The sequence below is a fragment of the Mus pahari genome, chromosome 18 (genome assembly GCF_900095145.1).
Source record: "Mus pahari chromosome 18, PAHARI_EIJ_v1.1, whole genome shotgun sequence".
Taxonomy (NCBI): Eukaryota; Metazoa; Chordata; class Mammalia; order Rodentia; family Muridae; genus Mus; species Mus pahari.
Window position 1 is genome coordinate 32,664,471 of NC_034607.1, and position 24,311 is coordinate 32,688,781.

At 39.4% G+C, this 24,311-nt stretch overlaps 1 protein-coding gene across 5 annotated transcripts in view; it reads right to left on the reverse strand.

Annotated features, from left to right (window-relative positions):
• Ankrd12 (ankyrin repeat domain 12) overlaps positions 1–24,311 on the reverse strand; it is a 107,438-nt gene that overhangs the window by 47,497 nt on the left and 35,630 nt on the right. For 3 of the 5 annotated variants that reach the window (XM_021217654.2, XM_029531188.1, XM_029531187.1), the window contains exons 4-8: positions 20,042–20,110; positions 15,136–15,282; positions 11,376–11,576; positions 8,574–8,716; positions 5,530–5,677 (exon numbers count right to left, since the gene is read on the reverse strand). In XM_021217654.2, the coding sequence (XP_021073313.1) occupies positions 5,530–5,677; positions 8,574–8,716; positions 11,376–11,576; positions 15,136–15,282; positions 20,042–20,110 (708 nt within the window). Of the gene's footprint in view, positions 1–5,529; positions 5,678–8,573; positions 8,717–11,375; positions 11,577–15,135; positions 15,283–20,041; positions 20,111–24,311 lie in introns of those variants that run through there. The other 2 variants (XM_029531189.1, XM_029531190.1) reach the window with 2 other exon arrangements.

The following is a 24,311-nucleotide window of genomic DNA, read 5'->3' on the forward strand; positions in this document are numbered from 1 at the left end:
AAAAAAAAAAAAAAAAAAAAAAAAAAAAAAGAAAGAAAGAATAAAGCACTTTCTTAGCACGTGTGAGGGTGTGACTTTGATTCTCAGCACCACAAAACCAAAACAAATCAAACCGTAATAGCAAATAATGCTGGGCACTTAGTAAGAATCAGCTATAAGTTATGGTTCCCCATCTTAACTTCCCCAACCTGATACACATAAAGTCTTTCAAAACACACCATGGACATGCCGAGTCTCTCATCAAGCTCCCAGTGATGCAGACTTTTAAATTCTTTAATACTGTAATAATCGCTGTATTCCCAAGAGTGTGCCCAACTAATAAAGAAGGCTGAGTATTTTAAGAATGTTTTGGTGAAGATGGGCTAGTGAGATGGCTTAGCAACTGTCACTAATGGCACTTGCCACAAGCCTCATGGCTTGAGTTTCATCCCTGGGACCCACATGGCTGAAGGAGAGAACCAACTCTATAAGCTGTCCTCCAACCTCCATACGCATTTCATGGACATGCACACGGACTTTTCCCTCTTATTCATCCTGTCTCTTAGAAGTCATGAATAAAATTTAAAAATTCTAAAAGAGTTTTTTGTGTAGCAATATCTGAAATGACACAAAGTAGAATCTTCTAGAGCCATTCTGCTTCAGATTCAGTTTTGGATAAGTCACGCTCACACGGAGACAGCGGACATCCCTGACCTTTGCCCCACTCTTCTGTTAGCTGCTCTTGTGCACTTGTTTACACGAACCACTAAGCTTTCCAAGTCTTTCTTTGCATCACCTGTTTTCTGAGACCGGGTCTCACTAATGTAGTCCTGGCCGGCCTTGAATTCATGGAGGTCTGCCTCCTGCCTCGGCCTCAAGCACTAGGATCAAAGGTATGCGCTTCTACGCCTAGCTGCTTAGTCTTCTGAATACTTGCAGTTCTCTCTGGGTTGTGCTTGTTTTGACCTCACAGTAAGTCATATCTTGTTCAGGTATTTTAAACAGCTTTTTTTTTTCCCGGTTTTTTGAGACAGGGTTTCTCTGTGTAGCCCTGACTGTCCTGGAACTCACTCTGTAGACCAGGCTGGCCTTGAACTCAGAAATNNNCCTGCCTCTGCCTCCCNAGTGCTGGGATTAAAGGTGTGCACCACCATGCCCGGCTCCCTTCTATCTTCTTGTATGATGGGACCACAGGTCATTTCTAAGACTTTCCATGTAATATCAGAATTTAGATGCCCATTTTTGTTGATGAACTTAGAATTCCTACAGTTCTTTTATTTAGTGGGGTTAAAAATGTGTTCACCTACCCTAAGTGTTCTCTCATATCTCCAGGCAACCCTGAGGGTTGTTATTATTATTTTTTTATTAGCTCACAGCAACATGATATCGAGTAGTCCAAGGAGAAGATGAGCAGCCCAAGTCCTGAGAAGCAGCCTGTCTGCCTCCTGGCAGACTCAGTCCTAGCTGTCCCCACGGACTAACTCACTTGGATTAGACAGAATCTGCCAGGGCCAGCCTCCTATTTACTGAGCAGAAGGATCTACGGACTTACAATATTAAATTTACATTTTTCACTAGACGGTGAATTCACATCACTTCTGACCTCCACATTGATACCATGGCACACATGCTCTGTTCCCCACTACACATACTGAATAAATGTCTAAAATATTATTTTATCAAACTCCTGAATCTTACATGTGCCATTTACTTTGAGTTTTATGTAAATTTCTCCTGAACAGTAATCACCCATGCTTAAGTTTTTAATGTTGCTTATTTGCTATAAAGCTTGACATGCCTTTTAAGCCTTTTTTTTTTTTTGAGGATGGTACAGGATCTCCCTTTTCTGTTCCATACTCTAAATCTGCTCAAGAGCAAGATGTGTGTAGGTTGGTACAACCTTGGCCTTCCTGACTGGACACTCTCACTGCAATTCAACAAGTTCTTCTTGGAGTACAGCTGGGTCCTAAGCACTGTAGTCAGAAAGTCTGTCTCCAGAGACAATGCGAGAATGTGGTTTTTCTTCAGAAATACAAGACACTTTTATGTTCTGTTTTTTAAATTTTATTTATTTTTATGTACCTTGGTGTTTTGACTGCATGAATGTCTTTGTGAGAGTATCAGATCTCCTATAACAGGAATTACGGCAGTTGTGAGCTGTCATGTGGGTGCTGGGAATTAAACCTGGGTCCTCTGGAAGAATAGCCAGTGCTCTTAACTACTTAGCCATCTCTCCAGTCCCTACTTTCTCTATGTAATGGTTCATGTTTAATGCTTAGATATTATTAACTCAGGTTCACAAACACCCTCATTTCTCCCTACATATTTACCTGAATAATTTTCTAACACAAATAAGTTCCCCAGTTTTAGGATTCCTATGGACTAGGCAAGATAATGATTTTTCCCCCTTATTTGCTTAATTAAAAAAATAAACTGGTTCTCTAGCATTCTCTAATTATTATACAAAATATCTAAAATTATCATTATAAACCTATGGATTTAAATAAATATCATGAGTTCTCTAACTTTGCAGTTAATAATCTTACTAGGAGTTAACAGAAACAAAGTGTGGAGCAGACTGAAGGAATGACCATCCAGAAACTGCCCCACCTGAGGATCCATCCCAGATACAGTCACCAAACCCAGACACTATTACAGATGTCAACAAGAGCCTGATGACAGGAGCCTGATATAGCTGTCTCCTGAGAGGCTCTGCCAGTGCCTGACAAATAAAGAAGTGGATGCTCATAGCCATCCATTGGACAGAGCACAGGGTCCCCAAAGAGAAGGAGCTAGAGAAAAGACCCAAGGAGCTAAAGGGGTCTGCAGTCCCATAGGAGGAACAACAATATGAACTAAGCAGTACCCCCAGAGCTCCCTGGGACTGAACCACTAACCAAAGAAAACACATGGTGGGACTCATGGCTCCAGCTGCATATGTAGCAGAAGTTGGCCTAGTTGGTCATCAATGGGAGGAGAGGCTCTTGGTCCTGTGAAGGGACCCAAAACAAATACCCAACAGCACTTCCTGCACCTATGTATTAGCTTTTATGGTATAAGCTGCCCCTGGGGTAGACCCAACATATGAGAGATATCTGCACCAATATAAGAAACGATTTGGAATAAGACTTCCATTTTGAATAGTGGTCTAGTAAAATTTAAATTCCCAAGACCTCCCTGGGACCTGACTTCCTACTCGGCAGAAAGAGACATGAATATAGGTAACTGACATCCTAGTTGGTAAGACATGAATATTAGACAAGGCAAGTCCCCTGTCACAGTTGAATACTCTAACCAATGGGAACAGGATAAATGTACAAAGACATGTTCCCAAGGAAATCCCTTATCCCTAAGAAATAACTTGGCACAGATGTTTGTGGATTTTAGGTTTAAAAATCCTGTGGGATCTTAGGGTCATGGTTCAGTTCCCGAATCAGGACATGGACCTGGTTGACTAGTCCTGGGCATATGCTCAATAAACTATCCCTGTCTGACTGAGATCGGTGTCTGTATGGTTTGTGAGACAACTCCTGAACTCCAACAAGTGTTCCACCAGAATGTATTTAACACCATGTCTGTTCCTGGAGTCCATGGAAGCCATAATAGGATGCGGGTTATCCTCAAACTAGAGTTGTAATTGGTTGGGAATAGCCATGTGGGTGCTGGGCACAGAACCTGGGGCCTCGCTATGAGCAGCCCGTGCTCTTACCTGATGATTCATCACCCATCCCATAATGTGCCTTTTCAAGTTTACTGAACTTATGGTTTTTGTCTCCTCTTCACAAACGATTTAGTTTTGTTTGATGCTTAAATTGTACTTCCCTTTGTAAGCATAATCTCTTCTATAAGTCAAATGATGATATTTATAAGTCACTTAGAGATTGCTACGTAGTTCATGATCACTGCTAGTCTTTATTCCATAGCTCCTTCATCATGTAATCCACAATCTGGCAGCACTTCTTGACCAATGATACATTGATAATACTCTGTCCAAGGTGATCAATTCCATACTCAAAAGTACATTCTTTTAGTTGGCCTTCCACATGAAGAGTAAAAGATAAAAATTTTTCTTTTTACCGGGCAGTGGTGGCACATGCCTTTAATCCCAGCACTTGGGAGGCAGAGGCAGGCGGATTTCTGAGTTTGAGGCCAGCATGGTCTACAGAGTGAGTTCCAGGACAGCCAGGGCTATACAAAGAAACCCTGTCTCGAAAAAAAAAAAATCAAAAACCAAAAAACAACAATTTTTTTCTTAAAAACTATATTCATATTATTACTTCCTATACATGGCTAAACGTAAGTATACTTTTTCTTTTCTTTTTTGTTGCTGTTTGTTTCATTTTTGATTTGTTTTGAGACAGAGTTTCTCTGTGTAGCCCTGGCTGTCCTGAAACTTACAGGCCTGGACCTCACAGAGGCCCTCTTGCCTCTGCCTCTTGTTGTACTAGGATGAAAGGTGTGTGTCACCACCACCTGACTGCACTTTGGTATTTAATTCCTTATATGTAATTTAATATACAAAAGCCACAAGTCTATTTAGTTACAGGGATTGAAACATTGTGAGGATTGGGTCATTTATCATGTTGGTTTGTTTTTTCATTCACTTTTGCCTGAAACACAACAAATTCTTCCAATTTGAACTCAGAAAACTTTCTTCAACATGGGAAAATGTTTTCTGTAATATCTGTGAACCCTATTTTTAAAAATTCTAAGTATGCCAATGTTTTCTAACATATTCTTCTGGAGGGCTGGGGCTTAGTTCAGTAGTAAAGCGCTTACCTAGCTAGTACAGGGCCCCGGGTTCTAGCCCCAGCTCAAAAAAATTGTTGTGGATAGCTCTTTTTTAAAAATTATGTTTGTAGCGAGGCATGGTGGTGCATGACTTTAATCCTAGCACTCAGGAGACAGAGGTAGGCAGATCTGTGAGCTCAAGGCCAGCCAGAAAAAACAAAACGTGAGACCCTGTTTCAAGCAAACAAAATGAAAAGTGTAAAAGTAATATTAATAAAACTTATATTTGTAAAGAAATGGCTTATTAGAGCTCAATCATCCAGTTTACAAAAGCATGAATTGTAAAAATGATTTTTTAATGCCAAGAAAGGACATAAGAGAGATATATTATTGTTAGTAGTTAAGTAATCCCAAATAGAAGAAAAGCTGACAGCAGCAATGTAAAAGAGCACACATGGCGAGAGGTTTTCAGTGAGGCCGAGCACAGGAACCAAGTGGTTTAGCAACTTAGTAGAGTTGTGATGGAAACGGATGACCGACCACACTGTGACTGTACTCACAGCACTCACAGCTAATTAATAAACTAAAAGCAGCGAGCATTAGTGTAAGGTACTTAATTTATGTATAACACACCGGTGCACAATGTTCCACACAATACTGTGTCAAACTGAATATATAGCATCTAAACTGTAGCTGGGCTTGGTGGCACACAGCTGTAGTCCCAGCACTTAGAAGGATGGGGCAGGAAGTTTCCAAGTTTTAGGCTAGCCTGGGCTAATTGGCAAAATCTCATCTCAAAACAGTACGAAAGACACAAACCTGTGTAACTTTCATCATCTCCAGACAAAGGCACCTCTCTTTTCAGCAGCAACTCCAACTCCTCTGTCTCTGCCACGTCCACTGGCCGTTCTCCATGTTTATTAGCTTGGAATGGATTCCCACCATGACGAAGCAACAATTTCACTATCTGCAGCACCAAACAGGAAGAGGACACCATTCTGTCATTTACGTCAAATTCTCATCCTTTCTTTTCACATGTATGAGCGCTTTGTTTTCACTTGGTTGTGAACCACCTGTTTGCCTGGTACTCAAGGAAGTCTGAAGAGGGCACCAGATCCCCCGGCACTTGCTGGAGTGACAGATGGTTGTGAGTTGCCTTATGGCTGCGGGGAACTGAAGCAGTCATCCAGAAGAGCAGTGTGTGGTCTTAACTGCTTGAGCCACCTCTCAGGTCTCTCAAGCCATTCTCTAGATAATGAAATATCCATTTGAATGTTATTTCATTGACTCTATACTCATGACTTACAGTATGTACTTGAAGCCATTGTTCTTCTCCACTAGTTCCATTTGCATTAAACCTCACCCCATCTGATGACCTCATCTATTATCTACTTAAATTTTAAATGGGAGTAGGAGTGGAACTGGAGAGTCGGGGTTGGGGAGCCAGAGAAAAGGTTTCACAGCCTGGTCCACATAAAGAGTTCCAGGACAGCCAGGTTACATAGAAAGGCCCTGTCTGAAAATAAAGAAACAAAAAGTGATTTTTGATCCTGTTGAAAGCTATCTATGATCATAGGAAGTAATCAAGGTAGGTAAAGAAAGTCTGTAAAAACATGCCACAAAATTTCTAACATAGGGCTGGAGAGATGGCTCAGTGGTTAAGAGCACTGACTGTTCTCCCAGAGGTCCTGAGTTCAATTCCCAGCAACCACATGGTGGCTCACAATCATCTGTAATGGGATCCGATACCCTCTTCTGGTGTGTCTGAAGATGGCTACAGTGTGCTCATATACATTAAATAAATAAATAAATAAATAAATAAATAAATAAATATTTTTAAAAAATTCTAACACAAACAAGCAACATTTTACAAATAACCTCAGATACAAATACTTAATATAACAGGCAACAAATGAAGAGATAAGGAAAAATTATAAGCCAAAAAATAAGATACCTAAAACATAACTAGGGGTAAAGCAACATAAAGACTGTAAATAAAGCACACTACACTGGTGAGTAAGGGCACAGATGACGCTATGCCAGAATCCAGTACCCTGACCAGGCCTTAGCACACCGGCCTGCTCTCTTTCAACGTCCCCCCCTTCTTTAGGAATACTTCATATGTTTCTTGAGATATTATGACTTCTATTGAGTTGAAAAATATTTTCCTAGCTTTAATTCATAGGACACAGTACAGATATACATGGATAAGAGCTTTTGGCAGTTTTTATTTTATTCCTTAGGCAGAAACAGAAGACCAAGGAGAAAACAGTACTGAAACCTTAAACTGTGAAGGCTGGAGAGATGGCGCAGTGGTTGGCAGCTCTTACTGTCCTTGCAGAGGACCTGGCTTCAGTCCCAGCACCTAGACGGTAACTAGATACCCCTCTTCTGTCTCTGTAGGTCCTGCACACACGGTGCTCATTCTCCCATGCAGGCTCGCATGTATGTAAGTGACATATGCATGCATGCATACAGACTTGAATGTGTATAAGTTACACACGTATTTTACACTCAGTCTCCAGAGTACAGCGGAGCCCTTCTAGGAGGACTGTAAACATTACTGAGTGCTCAAATGTCAACTTCTGAAAATACTGTGCAGCTATAGCATATTTAGAAACTTAGGGCCAGGCTGTGGTGGCACATGCCTTTAATACCAGCCCTGGGAAGGCAGAGACGGGCTAGTGTCTGAAAATTGGAAACCAGCATCACCTATAGTGTTGAGTTCTAGGACAGCCAGTGCTTTTACACTAAGAAACCCTGTCTGGAAAAATAAAACAAAATCAAACAAAAATAAATAGAAACTTAGGGTTACAGAAATATGTACTAGTCACAAGGTATAATTCCACTTATGTGGCAAATATCTATCTACCTACTGAGCCACCTTACCAACATTACTTCAATGTCTTCAATGAGAAAAATGGAAAAATATCTTACAGAAAATATTAATGAAGAAAATGGCACTTTTTTTTTTTCTAAAAAATACTTTGGTATATATGACATACAGCAATACAGAAGGAGGTTTTAGAGTTTTCACCACTGATGTTTCTGTAACATTTTCAATTTCAAAGTATGCCTGCATGTACAGTGTCTTTTCCTTTATAACATTTCCCTTCAAAAGGTATAAGTTAAGGGCTAGGGAGATGACTCAGCAGTTAAAAGTTCTTGCTACTCTTACAGAGAATCAGGGTTCTGTTCCCAAGACCTACATGGCAGCTTACAACAGTGCGAAACTCCAGTTCCAGGGACTCCCCGGGCACTGCACACACACTCATAGAAGCAAAATACACATACATGTTTTTTAAAGCTTTAAAAAAAAAATTAAATAAGATCACAGTAAACTGGCCAAGCAAAAGTGAACCCATCTTTTCACTGCAAATACAACTTGACAGCTACAGATCCTTTTACAAAGAGAAGCAGCCCAGCACATGACTTCTCCTGTAAGTGGGTGTTCTAACCTTAGTTAGTGAGTTACCTAAGAGACCAAAGTCTTATACTGTTTACCAAACTGTTTAACCTATTATCAATTAAATCACATATTTGAGGGGGGAGGGAATCCCTGGCTGGCCTGGAATTCACTATGTAGACAGGATAACTTCAAATTCAAAGAGATCTGCCTGTCTCTACCTGGTAAATACTAGGATTAAAAGTAATGCTTGGCTGTACATGGCTTACTTTATGAAAAAAAAAATGCTAAATCAAACTAAGCACAAATTAGAAGTCAGAAAATAGAATAAAACGGAAAACAAAATAAAGATGAGAAGAAGCAGTGACTGAAGTGTGAGCCCTGACAACAAGCAGTGTGCTCCATCCCTCCTGGCTGACCTGTAAGCAGATGCTAGCTTCCCCTTCACCATACTCACGTCTCTATGCCCACTGCTGGCAGAGTCATGAAGCGGGGTGTCATCATCCAGTCCTTGTGTGTTAACATCTGCTCCAGCTGCTATAAGTATTTTAGCAACGTCGTAATACCCAACATTGCAAGCTTCATGCAAAGGGGTCCAACCTAAAGTGAGAATATGAATTGAACACAAGTTCAAGAGAGATGCTTTCCACAGTCATTATCTACATGTAATAGCAATTCTAAGTCAAACGTGAAACAGAAAGGAAAGGGAAAGAAAGAAGAAACTATTTAAAATATACAAGAATATCAATTTTGGGGCTGGAGAAATGGATCAGTGGTTAAGAGCACGGACTGTGCCAAGCGTGGTGGCAGTGCACGCCTTTAATCCTAGCACTTGGGAGGCAGAGGCAGGTGGATTTCTGAGTTCAAGGCCAGCCTGGTCTACAGAGTGAGTTCCAGGACAACCAAGGCTATACAGAGAAACCCTGTCTGGAAAAAAAAACAAAAAAACAAAAAAAGAGCACTGACTGCTCTTCCAGAGGTCCTGAGTTCATTTCCCAGCAACCACATGGTGGCTCACAACCATCTGTAATAGGATTTGATGCCCCTCTTCGGCTATGTCTGAAGACAGCTTCAGTGTACTCATATAAATAATATAAATGTAAATTTAAAAAAAGAATATCAATTTGCAGAACGTTCATTTGAGGGAATATTAATTTCAATGTAACGGGGCTGGAGAGATGGCTCAGCAGTAAAGAGCAAGTCTGGAGACCAGAGGTCAATGACTAGAGCCTACATAAACGTGGAAAGAGAAAGAGGACACCGCAAACCCATCCTCAACTTCCACATGTGTGCTGTGGCTCCACTCTCCCAAACACACTAATAACTCTAGGTAGTTTTTTCCTAGCTGACACTTTGAGTACTATATTGAATAGATATGGGGAGGGTGGGCATCCTTGTCTTATCCCCGATTTCAGTGGGATTGCTTCAAGTATGTCTCCATTTAATTTGATATTGGCTGCTGGTTTGCAATAAATTGCTTTAATTATGTTTAGGTATGGGCCTTGAATTCCTTATCTTGCCAATACTTTTCACATGAAGGGATGTTGTATTTTGTCAAAAGCTTTTTCAGCATCTAAGGAGATGATCATGTGATTTTTTTCTTTGAGTTTGTTTATATAGTGATTGCGTTAATGAATTTTCGTATATTAAACCAACCTTGCATCCCTGGGATGAAGCTTACTTGATCATGGTGAATGATGGTTTTGATGTGTTCTTGGATTTAGTTTTCAAGAATTTTACTGAGTATTTTTGCATAGATATTCATAAACAAGATTGGTCTTAAGTCCTCTTTTTTGGTTGGGTCCTTGTATGTTTAGGTATCAGAATAATTGTGGCTTCATAGAACGAGTTAGGTAGTGTTCCTTCTGTTTCTATTTTATGGAATAGTTTGAATTGGTATCAGGTCTTCTTTGAAGGTCTGGTAGAATTCTGCACTAAATCCATCTGGCCCTGGGCTTTTTTTTTTTTTTTTCCCCTTGGGAGGTTTTTAATGACTTCTTCAATTTCCTTGTGCAATATGGGCCTGTTTAGATAGTTCACCTGCTCTTGACTTAACTTTGGTATGTGGCATCTGCCTAGAAAACCATCCATTTCATCTAGATTTTCCAATTACAGGGATGGAAATGGAGAGGAGCCTGAGGAAAAGAAGGTCCAGTGACAGGCCTAAAGTGGAATCCAGCTCAAGGGGAGGCCCTAAGTACTGACACTATTACTGAGGCTATGGAGCACTCACAAAAAGGATCTATCATGACTGCCCTCCAAAAGACCCAGGAAGCAGCTGAAAGAGTCAGATGCAGATATTTGCACCCAACCAATGGACAGAAGCACCTGACCCCTGTGGTTTAATTAAGGAAAGCTGAAAGAAGCTGAGGAAAAGGGTGATACTGTAGGAGGACCAACAGTCTCAATTCATCTGGATCCCCGAGATCTCTCCAACACTGGACCACTAAACAGACAGCATACACCAGCTGATATGAGGCCCCCAACACACATATAGTAGAGGACTTCCGGGTCTGTGTTCATTCAGAGATGAGGCACCTAACCCTCAAGAGACTGGAGGTCCCAGGAAGTTTAGAGGTCAAGTGGGGGGAAGGGGGAACACATCCACATGGAGACAGTAGGGTGGGGAGGAGGTATGGGTTGTGGAACAGTCGGAGGGTGGGTGGGGGTGGGGAATAAAATTTGGAGTATAAAAAAGAAAATAATTTAAAAAATAAAATATACACAAAAAGTATAGTTGCTTTTTTTTTAAAGAAAATATAAATATCACTCTCTCTCTCTCTTTTTTTTTTTTTGGTTTTTCGAGACAGGGTTTCTCTGTATGGCCCTGGCTGTCCTGGAATTCACTCTGTAGACCAGGCTGGCCTTGAACTCAGAAATCCATCTGCCTCTGCGTCCCAAGTGCTGGGATTAAAGGCATGCATCACCACTGCCTGGCTAAGTATCACTCTCTTATACCCCTTATGTTCACGTTAATAAACATTCTTGAGACAATTATCTATGAATTAGCCCCGTTAAAATATGGGCTCAAATTTACCTAAAATAGAAACTAATTTATACAATTATATAAGTAGTATATGTAAGTTGTGAATGTCAAAATCTAATTCAAAATGTAATAGTTGACTTGGAAATATAACAGAGATCAAGGTGTGCGTGTGAATATATTTCAAAAGTTTTGAATAAAATATACTTTTTAAAAACTGAAGCCGGGATGTTTGATTTTAGTCCCTGGATATTATTAGTATCATTAAAGTCTCACCTGCAAAGTCTTTCACATTCACATTTGCCCCTAAACTAATTAACTCTTTGACTTGTTTCACATCTCCTCGAATAGCTGCCATGTGTAAAGGAGTTTCACCGCGCTCATTTCTTTTATTAATTTTATCTTTTTGTCGAGATGAAGAACTGGGCGTTTTCTTCTGGGCTGGCGTGGCTTGTGATGGATGACTTGGTGTGGAATCTGTAAGAAAGAAGACAGTTCAGAACAGTTCCACATCACCTGTGAACCACATCAACTACTAGCATGGCACAGTAGCCCTATGGGTACAGTAGCTGCTCACATGTTTTGCCAGCAACCAACTGCTCTCTAATTGGTTGTAAGACCCCATCAACAAGAAGGGAACCATGCCCTGTACCAGAAACAACTAATTAATTAATTAGTTGATTAATTAAACAACAAACTAATTAATGCTAATGTAATCATGGTTACTGGAGAGGAATCTATAACCACTAATTTACTAAACTAGCATAATCCCTAATAACAATCTATAAACATTTGTCCTTATGCCCACAGACAAGTGTAGTTTCTACCCTTATTAAAGAAACTTTTCTTTGCAACAGATCACTACAGAAAACCACAACCAATGAAAAGGCAGAGTTGGGGAGCCCAGTCCCAGTGAGTATGTCCACAGAACACTCCCATCCCTAAGGCCAGGAAACACTGAGGAAGAGTGGGCAGAATGACTCCCACAGTCAGAGGTCCAGGGCTTTGCGTGAGATTGATTCCTGGTATCAACGGAAGCTATGCCTTAACGTCTCACCAACACAACTGCCCAACTGTGAGCTAAACCAGGAACAGACAATCATGCCGACAAACATGCCCAGCTGGATGGAAATCAGCCCGAGAGGCCTCAACCCTACACAAAGAATTCCAGGCAGCTGAGTCAAGCTAGGAGTGGGAGAGGTGGCCTTCCTCTCCGGAAGAGCACGTCTATTGATTGACCAGTGTCAAAGAATCAGCTTTGAAAATATATATACATAACATTATGTAAACTAAATGGGTATATTTGGGGAAGTGTGTGTGTGTGTGTGTGTGTGTGTGTGTGTGTGTGTGTGTAAGCAAAACAACTGCTGAAGTGGCCATGACTTTGAAGAACTGCCGGAAGGCTTTCTGGGAAAGGTTAAGGAGGAAAGGGGAGGGAGAAACGTTATAATTAAAGAACAATTTCCAAACAACAACAGAAATACGAAGAGAAAAATTGTAAAAGATTTTGTATATTTAAAGAGCTCTTAATGATAACATAACAATTTCTTAGTTACAGGACAGACCTTCTTAGCCTAATAATCTAAAAACTGCTTGGTGCTGGTGGCACACATCTCTAACCCAGCACAGGCAGGTCTACATAGTACCAGAACAACAAGCGCTACACAAACAAGCTCTGTCTTGAAAAGCAAAACAAAAAATTGAGATAAACTGGTAACACCATCCAAAGATAGAGATCTTTCTTAAGTATTACTAAAAATAACATAAGCCAATATAAGAAATGTTTTTGTTTTTTGTCAATTCATGAAGTTTACTTAAAATGATAATGGAGTGTGAGATATACTTGTTTCCTTGATGAATAATTTGATGAATTAAAACATTTTTCTGGGTATGTTACAATATTATATTAAAACCCAGATGAAAACACACTGAAAGCTGGTGTTCACATCACTGACTAAAGCACTAGAATTCTTTTCTGATATTGTGCACAAACTCAACTCATTTCACTAAGTCAAAGACCTGTAAGAAAGGCAGTTAGAGAGACTTGTCAGAATCATGGTTTGCTCTGACTCACATCTTTTAACACACATCTTTTTTTGTTTTTATTATTTTAAACTGTGTATATGTGTCAGTGCGTGTGTGCAGGTGCCCTCCGAGCCCATGGGTGTCAGAGCCTGGGAGCTGAAGTTACAGGTGGTGTAAGCCACCAGTCCTCTACAAGAACACCGTGTCTTCCCACTGCTGAGACATCTCGCCAGCCCAATTCACAGCTTTTCATTTTTGATGATTTGCCCATCAAAAACCAAAGCACTCCACTCTCAACCTATCAATTTCAGAACCACTAGGTGAAAAAAAACATGGTTTCTTAGGCAATTACTTTTGAAAATGTACAAGTACTTAAAATAAACTGGTATTCCCAGAAGTGGGAAGAAAGCCTATGGAATGTAACTTTCCATAATCCATCTTGCAAGACAGCACAGCTAGAGCTTCAAAGCATCATACGCTTTTCATACAAAAGAAAATTTAAAGGTTTACTTTTTGGATTGCAAATATAGTGTCTCACCAATAATTCATCCTCCTCACAAAGAAGAGCCTTCACTTTATTCAGCACCAAATCTCAACTGCTTACAAGATTTCCTGGTATAGACTGGAACTCAAGAAATGTGCTGAGTGAATTTTATAACCAGGATAGTCATACTTTTTAACAAGAGGAGCTTGCTGGCTTTCTTAGGACTAAAGGGCTATCATATGGGTAAAACTATCAGCCCTAATCTCTGAGCACATATGCATGACAGCTAACAGTTTGTAATTTCCTAAGCTTTCCACTCTGGTCCTGTACCTACTAATAAAGAAAGCTGACTACTAATTATCCTTAAATGAAAAGAACCACATGTGGATTATTAATACAGTATGATCACATTCATACTGAACAAACAGACGCTCTAACAACAACAACAACAACAACAACAACAACAGACACATGCAGAGCTTGGCGTGACGGTGGAGACCTGTGGTATGAGTCTCTCAGCAGACTGATGAGGTACAAGAACTTCCAGTCAAAGACCTGGCTAGGCCATGAAATTCAAGTACAGCATGGGGACTCTAATGAGACCCTGTCTCAAAAGAAGAAAAACAAGCCAGAGGATGCAGCTGACTACCAAAATTGATACAACAATTTTGGGACAATGAGATATCTCAGGGACTAACAGTGCTTGCCACCAAACCTAACAATCTAAGTTAAATCCCAGGTCTTACATGGTAGAAGGAGGGAATCAATCCCACAAGTTGACATCTGACCACATATACTCATGCATGTGCTTATATAGTCACACAGATAAATAAATGTTCAAATACCTTTATTAAAGAGCACAAGGTCTCAAATAGCAGAGGTTAAAAAACCAAAAAGACAGTGAGAATAATCAAAGAATGTTTTCTTTTTATAAAGTGCTAGAGGAGTTCAGTGACAGTTCCAGCACAGGACTTGGGTTTAGATCCCAGCCCACACTTGCAGCTCCCAACAGTTTGTAACTCAAGTCCAGAGACTCCAACACCTCTTCTAATTTCAACATGCTCCTGTACGAATGTGGCAGGCACACACACTTACTCAGGTGTGTGCACCCACACTCACACACACATACACTCATAAAAACAAATAATTTTCTAGAAACATGTTTAAATTTTATCTTAAAAGTTAAGGATTTATTTAATTTTATTTTCAAAGAAATTCACATAGGATCCCAATTACAAATACTTCAATTTCAAATCACGTATCTTGTTTAACAAGCACTTACTTAACGCCCAGTAAACATAGAGGATTCGTGCTCTTACAGACCTTGTAATCCAATGTTGGATACAATAATAAAATGTCCCGCACACAATGAGAAAATTAAAAATTGATGTTATGAATAGTGCTGATTAAATACAGTACAGGATAAAATTTCAAACTAGTAAAAAAAGAACTGTTAAAGACAAGGTTACCCTGACCCTAGGCCAGCTGAGAAGACACAATAACTCAATGGCTGTGGATGTCAATCACCTGGGCTGTTGTCCCTTGCTGTCATCTGCATTAGGAGTGCCATCTGCTTTCGTTCAGAGAGTGGGTAACCAAAAAGAATGCTAACTGGGGTGGACTTCTTAGTTCCAGCTTCTTTTTTTGTTTTCTTCTTTTCTGGGCCTTCTTTTTCTGCAATGATTAATAAAATATATAAGAATCTAAAACAAATGTAAGTATTCAACACAACCTTTGTGACAGATGGTATGCACACAATAATGTGTGTTTACTAGTGGACACCAGACAAAACTGCTAAACTTATATAAGCAGTATTTTCTCTGAAAGATCTAGAAAAATATATTCTTAATTCTACCATCAGAAAAAAACTACTAGTAACATTTTAGTTTTAACTATGTACTTTATTAAAGTGTGATGTCTTTAACAATTCAAACAGTCCTAAATAAGCTACCCCTTGATATCTCTAAGGACTGTTTCTGGGACTTCCTATGGGTAATAAAACTTGCAACTGCTCAAGTCTCTCAGGAAAAATGATTCAAGATTTGTACACAACCTGCGTGTCTCCTCCCATATCCTTTGAATTGTGTATAAATTACATATAACAGAAAATATTATGTTAATTTTATGAAACAGTTGCTATACTACATTGTTTAGGGAATAATGACAAGAAAAAGATTCTGTAATTTTTCCCCTGAGTATTCTTATCTATGATCAATTGAATCTGGGGACAAGAAGCCAACTGTATTATATCTTTAAAACTTCTCTTTCACACAATATCTAGTATTGCTGCTAATACTACATACCAATGAGCCATATAATTATCTCCCTTATTCTAGCAATGACTTGTACGATTTTGCAAGAGGCTGAGCATTTAAAGTCACCACACAGAACAATTACTGAAGAAAAGCCACCATCAATGCACTGCAGCAATTGGATAGCTTAACATGGAACAACACCAATCAAAGCTAACTGTGCACAAACTACAGATTCTGTGTGGTTTAGGGTTAACCATGCCTTGCAAAGATACAAAAACTCCTGAACCTTTCTCAAAGATGAAAAGATTAAACCATGCCAAAGTCAGATTTAGCTGTTCGGAGCCCCCAACAGCTCAGTAAGTACGCCCATCTGCGTTGGGGGAGCGCAGTCTGCACTGGATGATGGTACGGGAAGGAGGTACTTTGTCTTTTTCTTTTAGGAAGTCACCTGAATTAACTCAGACACCCGGTATAAATGAATCAAAGGTCTGCTTATACTTTAGATATATATTTCTGGAATTTAAAATTCAGGTTTAGAGATACCCAAAAAAGGGACTATAAAAACTATCTGTAAAATTTGAAATTAGCAAAAATTAAATAGAAGTAAATCTAACAAGTTTTAAGAAATCAACTAAAATACAATATCAAAAGACACAAGAAGTTAGTGATTGGTTCAGTGTACCATCTCCAGTAAGTCAGAAGAAATTGGTATCCTAGTTGTAGTGGCTATTCCTGGTTGTCAACTTGACTATATTTGAAATGAACTACAATCCAGAATTGGAAGGCTCACCAGTGGACCTAATCTGGAGACTGGGAGATAGAAGTTTCTGATCTGGATCTTGGTATGGAGATCTTGAGAAGACAGGGAGATCTCCGAGTCCAAGGTCATCTGGGATTAAAGGTGTGGTGGCACACAACTTTAATCTGGGCCACACCTTCTGCTGGGGACCATATAAACACATTGGAAGAAGGGAGTCTGGCTCTCGCTCTTTCGCCTTCTTGCGGTGTGGGACTCAGCGACTGCTAGATCCTTGGACTTCCATTCACAGCTACTACTGAACCATTGTTGGGATTTGGACTGCAGACTGTAAGTCATCAATAAATTCCTTTACTACATAGAGACTATCTGTAAGTTCTGTGACTCTAGAGAACCCTGACTAATACACTAGTGCTCCAGAAAATGGGGTTATAACACTTTAAACTTTGTTGCTCACAAATGATTCAAATCATTCTGTGAACTCCTATCATGTTCACTGTTTGAATGTCTGATTTTTCCAAACAAAACCAAAAGTTCAAGACTTACTTAAAAAAAATCATCTCTGTCTTCTTTCATTTTCATCACCTCTATACTATCATTAATAATGAAGGTTTCATATTATTATACAGCCCCAAAGATGTCTTTGGGGAACACTTTTTTTTTCTTAATACAGACTCTTTCAGGTAATAAGTCCCTGTAGATCTTTGTTTTCTAATGTGAGGAAAGGATCAACTACTGTTGTTCTTAATGGCTTTCCATCTTATGACAATGTTTAAATATAGTGAACGTGTTTCTCTTCTAGAATCAAAATATTTAGTATTACAAACACTAATAGAAAGTTAAGAAAATGTTTCCAAGAGAAGAAGTACAATCTGGCATACTTCCCTCCTGTGGTTCTCAAACAGGTCCTTGCTTTGTAGCTGAGGCTGGTCTCAAACTCTCAAAAGACAGTTCATGCTGGGCTTGCACCCAAGGCAGAGACTAGGTAGATTTCTCTGAGTTCAAGGCCAGCCAGAGCTACACAGTGAGACCATTGCCACCTCCTTCCACCACAAAAAAAGAAAAATAATACTTTAAAGTGTATCTACCTGGGCTATAGAAAAGACAGACTACCAAACGAATACATATGTAACTATTTCAGAAAAAGATAAGTTGGATCCAAATACACAACATTTTTACACTTGTATTCAATATAAACTATTTTTCTGAATTACCAGAATCATCTTTCTGAATCTACATTTTACATAAACTAGGAAAAGAAAGTTAACTCAACAATGGCTGGTGTAAACAGCAAAATCTGAGACAATTAGACTATTTTTTAAAATTGTTAAGTATTAGACAGCTATATTTCAAAGTTTGGTTTTGTGCGCTTTTTGGTTGCTGTTTTGGAGCAGGCCCTCTGTGGCAGGATTAGCAGGGCTCCATGTACAGCCAGCAGCTCCAGCCTGCACTCCTCTCTGACTGCCATCTGCCAAGGGCTGGGGCCTACAGTGTGCACACCTGCCAATGTTGTAAAATGTAAGCAGTCAATAAGGCTATGTGGGATCTATCGTGTGAAATACCAGCCTGGCCTCTATGTCTTAGTTAACTAAAACACATGCTCATTTGTTCTAATGGGCCCAAACTTTAAAACAGAGATGCTAATAAATAGAATCACTTTTCACTGTCTAACACAAATCTAAAGTTCCACTTAGTCTCTTTAGAGATTTTTAAGGAAAAATCTGAGACATCTACCTAATACTAATCAAAATAAAAACAGAAATGGCTTTTTACATGAAATCCATCTTTCTCTCCTTTACTCTTTAACATTTGGAGCTTCAGAAACAGAGAGTTCCCATCTTCCATTATAGAAAATTAGTATGGGGTTGGCGAGATGGCTCAGTGGTTAAGAGCACTGACTGCTCTTCCGAAGGTCCTGAGTTCAAATCCCAGCAACCACATGGTGGCTCACAAACCATCTGTAATGAGATCTGACTCCCTCTTCTGGAGTGTCTGAAGACAGCTACAGTGTACTTACATATAACAATAAATAAATCTTAAAAAAAAAAAAAAAAAAAAAAAAGAAAATTAGTACTTTTCCTCCTTTTCCTGTCATATTAAACAGAACACTCAAGACTGTCATTTTTCATGTAAGTAAGCGTAGAGTGTTATTATAGAGAAGAGACACAACTTTTTCTTGGGAAGATATTTCCCAGCAAAGTTAATGGAGGCAAGGGAACACATTAACACAACTGCATTCGCAATGTATGCGGTACAGTCCTGGGGGCGAGGCCTTCAAGCTCAGGTGACCTCAGGCAGACCTTGGACTACTTTGTCATGTTTGGGCTGGTCTTAGTGCTTAGCAGTCTCCTTTTGGAAAGACACACTAATTCCACAGCAAAGAATGCTCTCAGGACCTGCTGGCTTCTCACTTCAATGATAGTGTTAAGGATGAATTACCTTTACCACTCCAGAGAGCCCCATGATTTATAAGGTAAGTAAACCAGATATTAGAAACAGAAGGTATATTTTCAATCTCTATAGCTAAGTATTATATGCTAATAACTAGGCAGAATTACCCAGGGACTATATATAAGATTTTTATTTAAGTAAGTTCAGAGAAAGACTAATTTTAAGAAAAAAGAAAAGATTAATCAAAATGAGCAAAACTAGTCTTGCCAAGTGCAGTGGTGCACACCTTAACCCCAGCACTCAGGAGGCAGAAACAGGGAGGTCTCTGAGTTTGAGGTCAGCTGAGTCTACATGGTGTCCTAAGCCACCAGGGTTATTCAGTGAGACCTCATCTCAAAAACAAATAATTAGAGCTATTATCAACTATAGAAGCTCTAACACAGACGTCAGTCGGGGCGTTTGTCTAGGTGACTTACCGTTAAATTCTACCCAAGAAGCAAAATAAATAAATACTAAAGAATTTGGTGGATAATATTTTTAAATATGTATATTAAAGAAGAAATAACATTACTAAACAAGCAACAAGACACTTTTCATGAAAATTAGTGTACTTTGATTAGTATTAGGTAGATTTTAGGAAGAATTTATAACAAGGCAAACTAAGAACTTGGGGTTCCCGCTCTCAGGAAGGTGTCTACTGAGCAATGCCACAGGGAGGAGCAGCGACTTGCATTCCTTTTTACACGAATGGTATCCCACACTTTTTACATGAATGGTATCCCACACTGTTCTGTAGAAAACCCAAGTGGAGTTTACGACAACCCTACTATGTTCAGAGACACCATGTGCTGAGTATGCTGGGTATCTCACTCAGAACAGAAGCTGAAAGTGTTGGTGAATTCATAATAGTTCATTTAATTTAGCAAATGTATGTATAAACTGGTTTAAAAATAAGTTCCTTATAATATAGTACCCAAGTAAACATGATAGAACCCAGTGGCTGAACAGGAACACCTGATGATCTAATTACCTGAGTATGTCCTGTAAGAAGATATAAGTCTCTCCCCCCAATTTTCACTTGTATGTCCTGGGTCTGAATCTACAGAATGAAAAGAGACAGGAGAAAAGGAAAAAGCACACGGAGGGAAATGCAGAGTTCAACATAGCAACATCTCTGATAGACCACCAGTTAGTCAGGCATTGGTATGTCTCTGGCTTTACTTCAAAAACACTATTTGGGAAAAACAAAAGACATTTAAAATACAGGCTTGGCAAATATATAATATTTCAACTTCCTGAGTACCTTGAAGCTTAGCAATGCAGCCATATAGTTTCTATTACACCATGATATTGCGTATTATTATAGTTCTTTAAATGCCATTTTTAACTCTGTCAATAATATTAAGAAACTGTGTTCTTATTAGAATTTGCCCTGCCAAGGGCAACTTTTATTTGTCAAATGGTTGAATTTGCCAAAATAAGTTGAATCAAACATATTTTCTATAATGGCCAAAATGATTCCCACAACAGAAGAGCATCTGTGCATGTCAGTCCCCGAGACCACAAACTGTACACTGTGCCCATTCCGTGATATGGATTACGGCAGCGTTTACTACTAAAATCAGAACTCATCCAACATCATCATCCTATGACCTAGTCAGAACAGAATCTCTGCTTAACTCTGAGTCCTCTGTGGCTGGACCCGGAGCACGTGGTTTTAATTTTATTATTTTGTGTGTGGGGGTAGTGGTGGTGGTGGGGTGTCACTTTGTTGGTGTATTGACATATAATGTATCTTTTCAGAATCATTATTATAAATACAATTAATGACTTTAGTTAAATATGACTTATCAGATGTTTTGAAAAAATTAGAAAACAATCACAAAAAATAACCTATACACATGAAATAAATAAATGTGAAACCTTTAACTGTGAAATTTTTTAAAGATTATTTATTATATGTAAGTACACTGTAGCTGTCTTCAGACACCCCAGAAGAGGGCGTCAGATCTCATTACGGGTGGTTGTGAGCCACTATGTGGTTGCTGGGGTTTGAACTCAGGACCTTTGGAAGAACAGTCAGTGCTCTTAACCACTGAGCCATCTCTCTAACCCCCTAAATGCAAAATTCTTAATTTTAGTAATGAGAAGGGCCATTCAAGAAAAGGGGATTGACAAAATAAACTTTAGACTAAATGCAATGCAAGCTGACGAGCTGGCTGAATGACAAGACTGACCAGCAATGTCTATATTTCAAACTAAATACATTAAATTGAACATATATAAGAACCACATGAAAATTATCGGACATCTCATATAAAAGTAAGCAGAAACTTTTAAGTAGCTTCTATAGATGGGAATGCAAAAAAGAATAACAAATGGCAACCAATAAATTATGTAACTGAACTGAAAAGCTTATTGAAAGCAGTTTATATCATTTGAACAGATTAACACAATGGCTCAAGTGGACTTTCAAGTATTTTACTAATAAAGATAAGTATTAACAGTTTAACCGATTATCTTTTCGTTTGGAAGTATCCAATCTGCTCTGACCCTACATACTATCTGGCTTCATTTGTTTATTTATTTAATAATTTTTGAGACAAGCTCAACTCTGGAGCTCACTATACAGACCAGGCTGGCCTCTTAACTCAAAGATCCACCTGCCTCAGCCTCCAAAGTGCTGGGATCAAAGGAACACCTGGATAGAATTTTTATGAATAAATATCACGAAAGACACAAAACTTAATCCATAGTAACCGACATCAGGTGGCTTGCAAACATCCATAACTCAAGTTTCTGGGGATCTAACACCCTCTTCCTGGCTGTACTGGCTGGTTTTATGTGTCAACTTGACACAAGCTAGAGTTATCACAAAGGAGCTTCAGTTGAGGAAATGCCTCCATGAGATCCAGCTGTAAGGCATTTTCTCAATTAGTGATCAAGGGGGGAGGGCCCCTTGTGGGTGGTGCCATCTCTGGGCTGGTAGTCTTGGGTTCTATAAGAGAGCAGGCTGAGCAAGCCAGGGAAAGTAAGCCAGTAAATAACATCCCTCCATGGCCTCTGCACCAGCTCCTGCTTCTTGAGTTCCAGTCCTGACATCCTTTAGTAATGGACAGTGGTCTGGAGGTATAAGATGAATAAACCCTTTTCTACCCACCTTGCATCTTGGTCATGATGGTCAGGAATAGAAACCCTGACTAAGACACTGGCTTTTGCAGGCACTGTATAAATGTGGTATACAGACAAAAATGCGATCAAAACACCCATACACATATAATAATAATACAATTAAATTGAAAATAAATAAAAAACACCAAAAGTATAAGTTGAAAAATAGCTCTGTGGTAGAGGCATGTGCAAGGCCCCGGGTTTAATCTCTAGCACTATAAAACAAAAACCCCTCAAAAATGGCTCTATTTAAAATGAGGGCATGGTGTCACAAATTTATAATCCCAGTAAACAAGGAGCAGAAGCTGGGGTCACTACAAATGTGAGGTCAGTCTGGTATGCATTTGAGTTTTAAGCCAGCTAGGACTGCATGAGAAACTGTCCCAGCAAATATAATCAAATCACAAAGGTGATTATACTTACAAAGCACCTGCTATATATTATCTTAATGTAGCTCTTTTAACTATAATGTGAAATAATTCTCTCTCCCTGTTACCTTTTAAATTAAAAAAAAAATTGTTAGCACACTATGATACCTTTTTGTGTCAACTTGATACACACTAGAGTCATCAGAAAGGAGGGATCAGAAAGTGCCTTTGTAAGATCTGGATGTAGGGCATTTTCTTAATTAGTGATTGATGGGCGGGGTGGGGAGGCATCCCTGGGCTGGTGGTTCTGGGTTCTATAAGAAAACAAGCTGAACAAGCCATGAGGAGCAAGACAGTAGGCAGCACCCTTCCATGGCCTCTGCGCCAGCTCCTGCCTCCAGGTCCCTCTCCTGAATTCCTCCAATGATGAACTATGACATACAAGTGTAAGCCCAAAAAACCCTTTCCTCCCAAAGCTGCTTTTTGCCACAGCAAGAAACCCTAACCAGGACACACATAGTCATTTTTTTTTTTGGTTTGGGGGTTTTTGTTTGTTTTGCTGTGACTTTCTCTCACTGTGTAGACTAGGGTGGCCTCAAATTCCCCTAGCTCTGCCTGCGTCTGCACTGCCTCCAGGTTGTTGGAATTAAAGGGGAGAACCACCAGAGCTGGCCTAAAAACAATGGGTTTTTCTGCAGTTCTGTCCATGTAGAAGGAATAGCATGCTTCATTCATATCTATACTCCACTGTCTCCCCCTGGCCTTCCTTATTTGTTCCTCAGGAGCCTATGATTCTCCCCCAACTACTTTTATGCCACAGAAGCGTGTATTGTGTGTATTTAAAACCTATATTCTGTAGATGAAAGGAAATGTGATGCTTCATCCCTCTCCTCTCACCCCATCATGTTCTTCTCCTTTTAGATCCTTTCTTTGCCCAAAATAGATAGTTGTCCTCTGCTTTCATGTCATATATGTACTTACACACACACACACACACACACACAACGTTACGTATCTTGCAAAACATGGTCTTCTTTCCACATGTTTGAGCCACATTAACCTAAGTCCTTTAATAAATCCCCAGCCTCAGGAAAGTTGAATTTCTAAGGATGCCCGACAGGTGCTGTTGCTGCTGCTGCTGCTTCTTCTTTATTTTTATTTAATTTTATTTATTTTCCCAAACAGGGTTTCTCTGTGTAGCCCTGACTGTCCTGGAACTCACTCTGTAGACAAGGCTGTAGAAATCCGCCTGCCTCTGCCTCCCAAGTGCTGGGATTAAAGGCGAGGGCCACCACTGCCCGGTGAGAGGCGCTTCTTTTACAAAACTTAGCATACTCTACAACTACCACCATAACTGTAGGAGCATCCTGTGCCTGTTCAAATGTTCTTGAATCACACTGCCTTAAATGCCAAGAGAGACCACTATAGTGGCAAACAAAATATGTTTACTTAGATGAGAGGAACATTTTTTAAAGGGGTGTATTTCTAAGTACTTAAACATGCAAACTGAAATGATCAATCATTACTAATCTATTTCTATAGAATATTAAGACTATCATAGGTTTAAAAAAACAAAATAAAACAAAACAAAGCATGCAATGCCAAAAATTGGTGGTCTATACCTTTAATCTCAACAATCCCAGCACTTTGGAGGCCAAGTGGATCTCTGAAAGTTTGAGGCCAGCCTGGATTACAAAGCAAGTTCTAGGACAGCCTGAGCTACACAAAGAAACCCTGTCTCAAAAAAGAAAAACCAAAAAA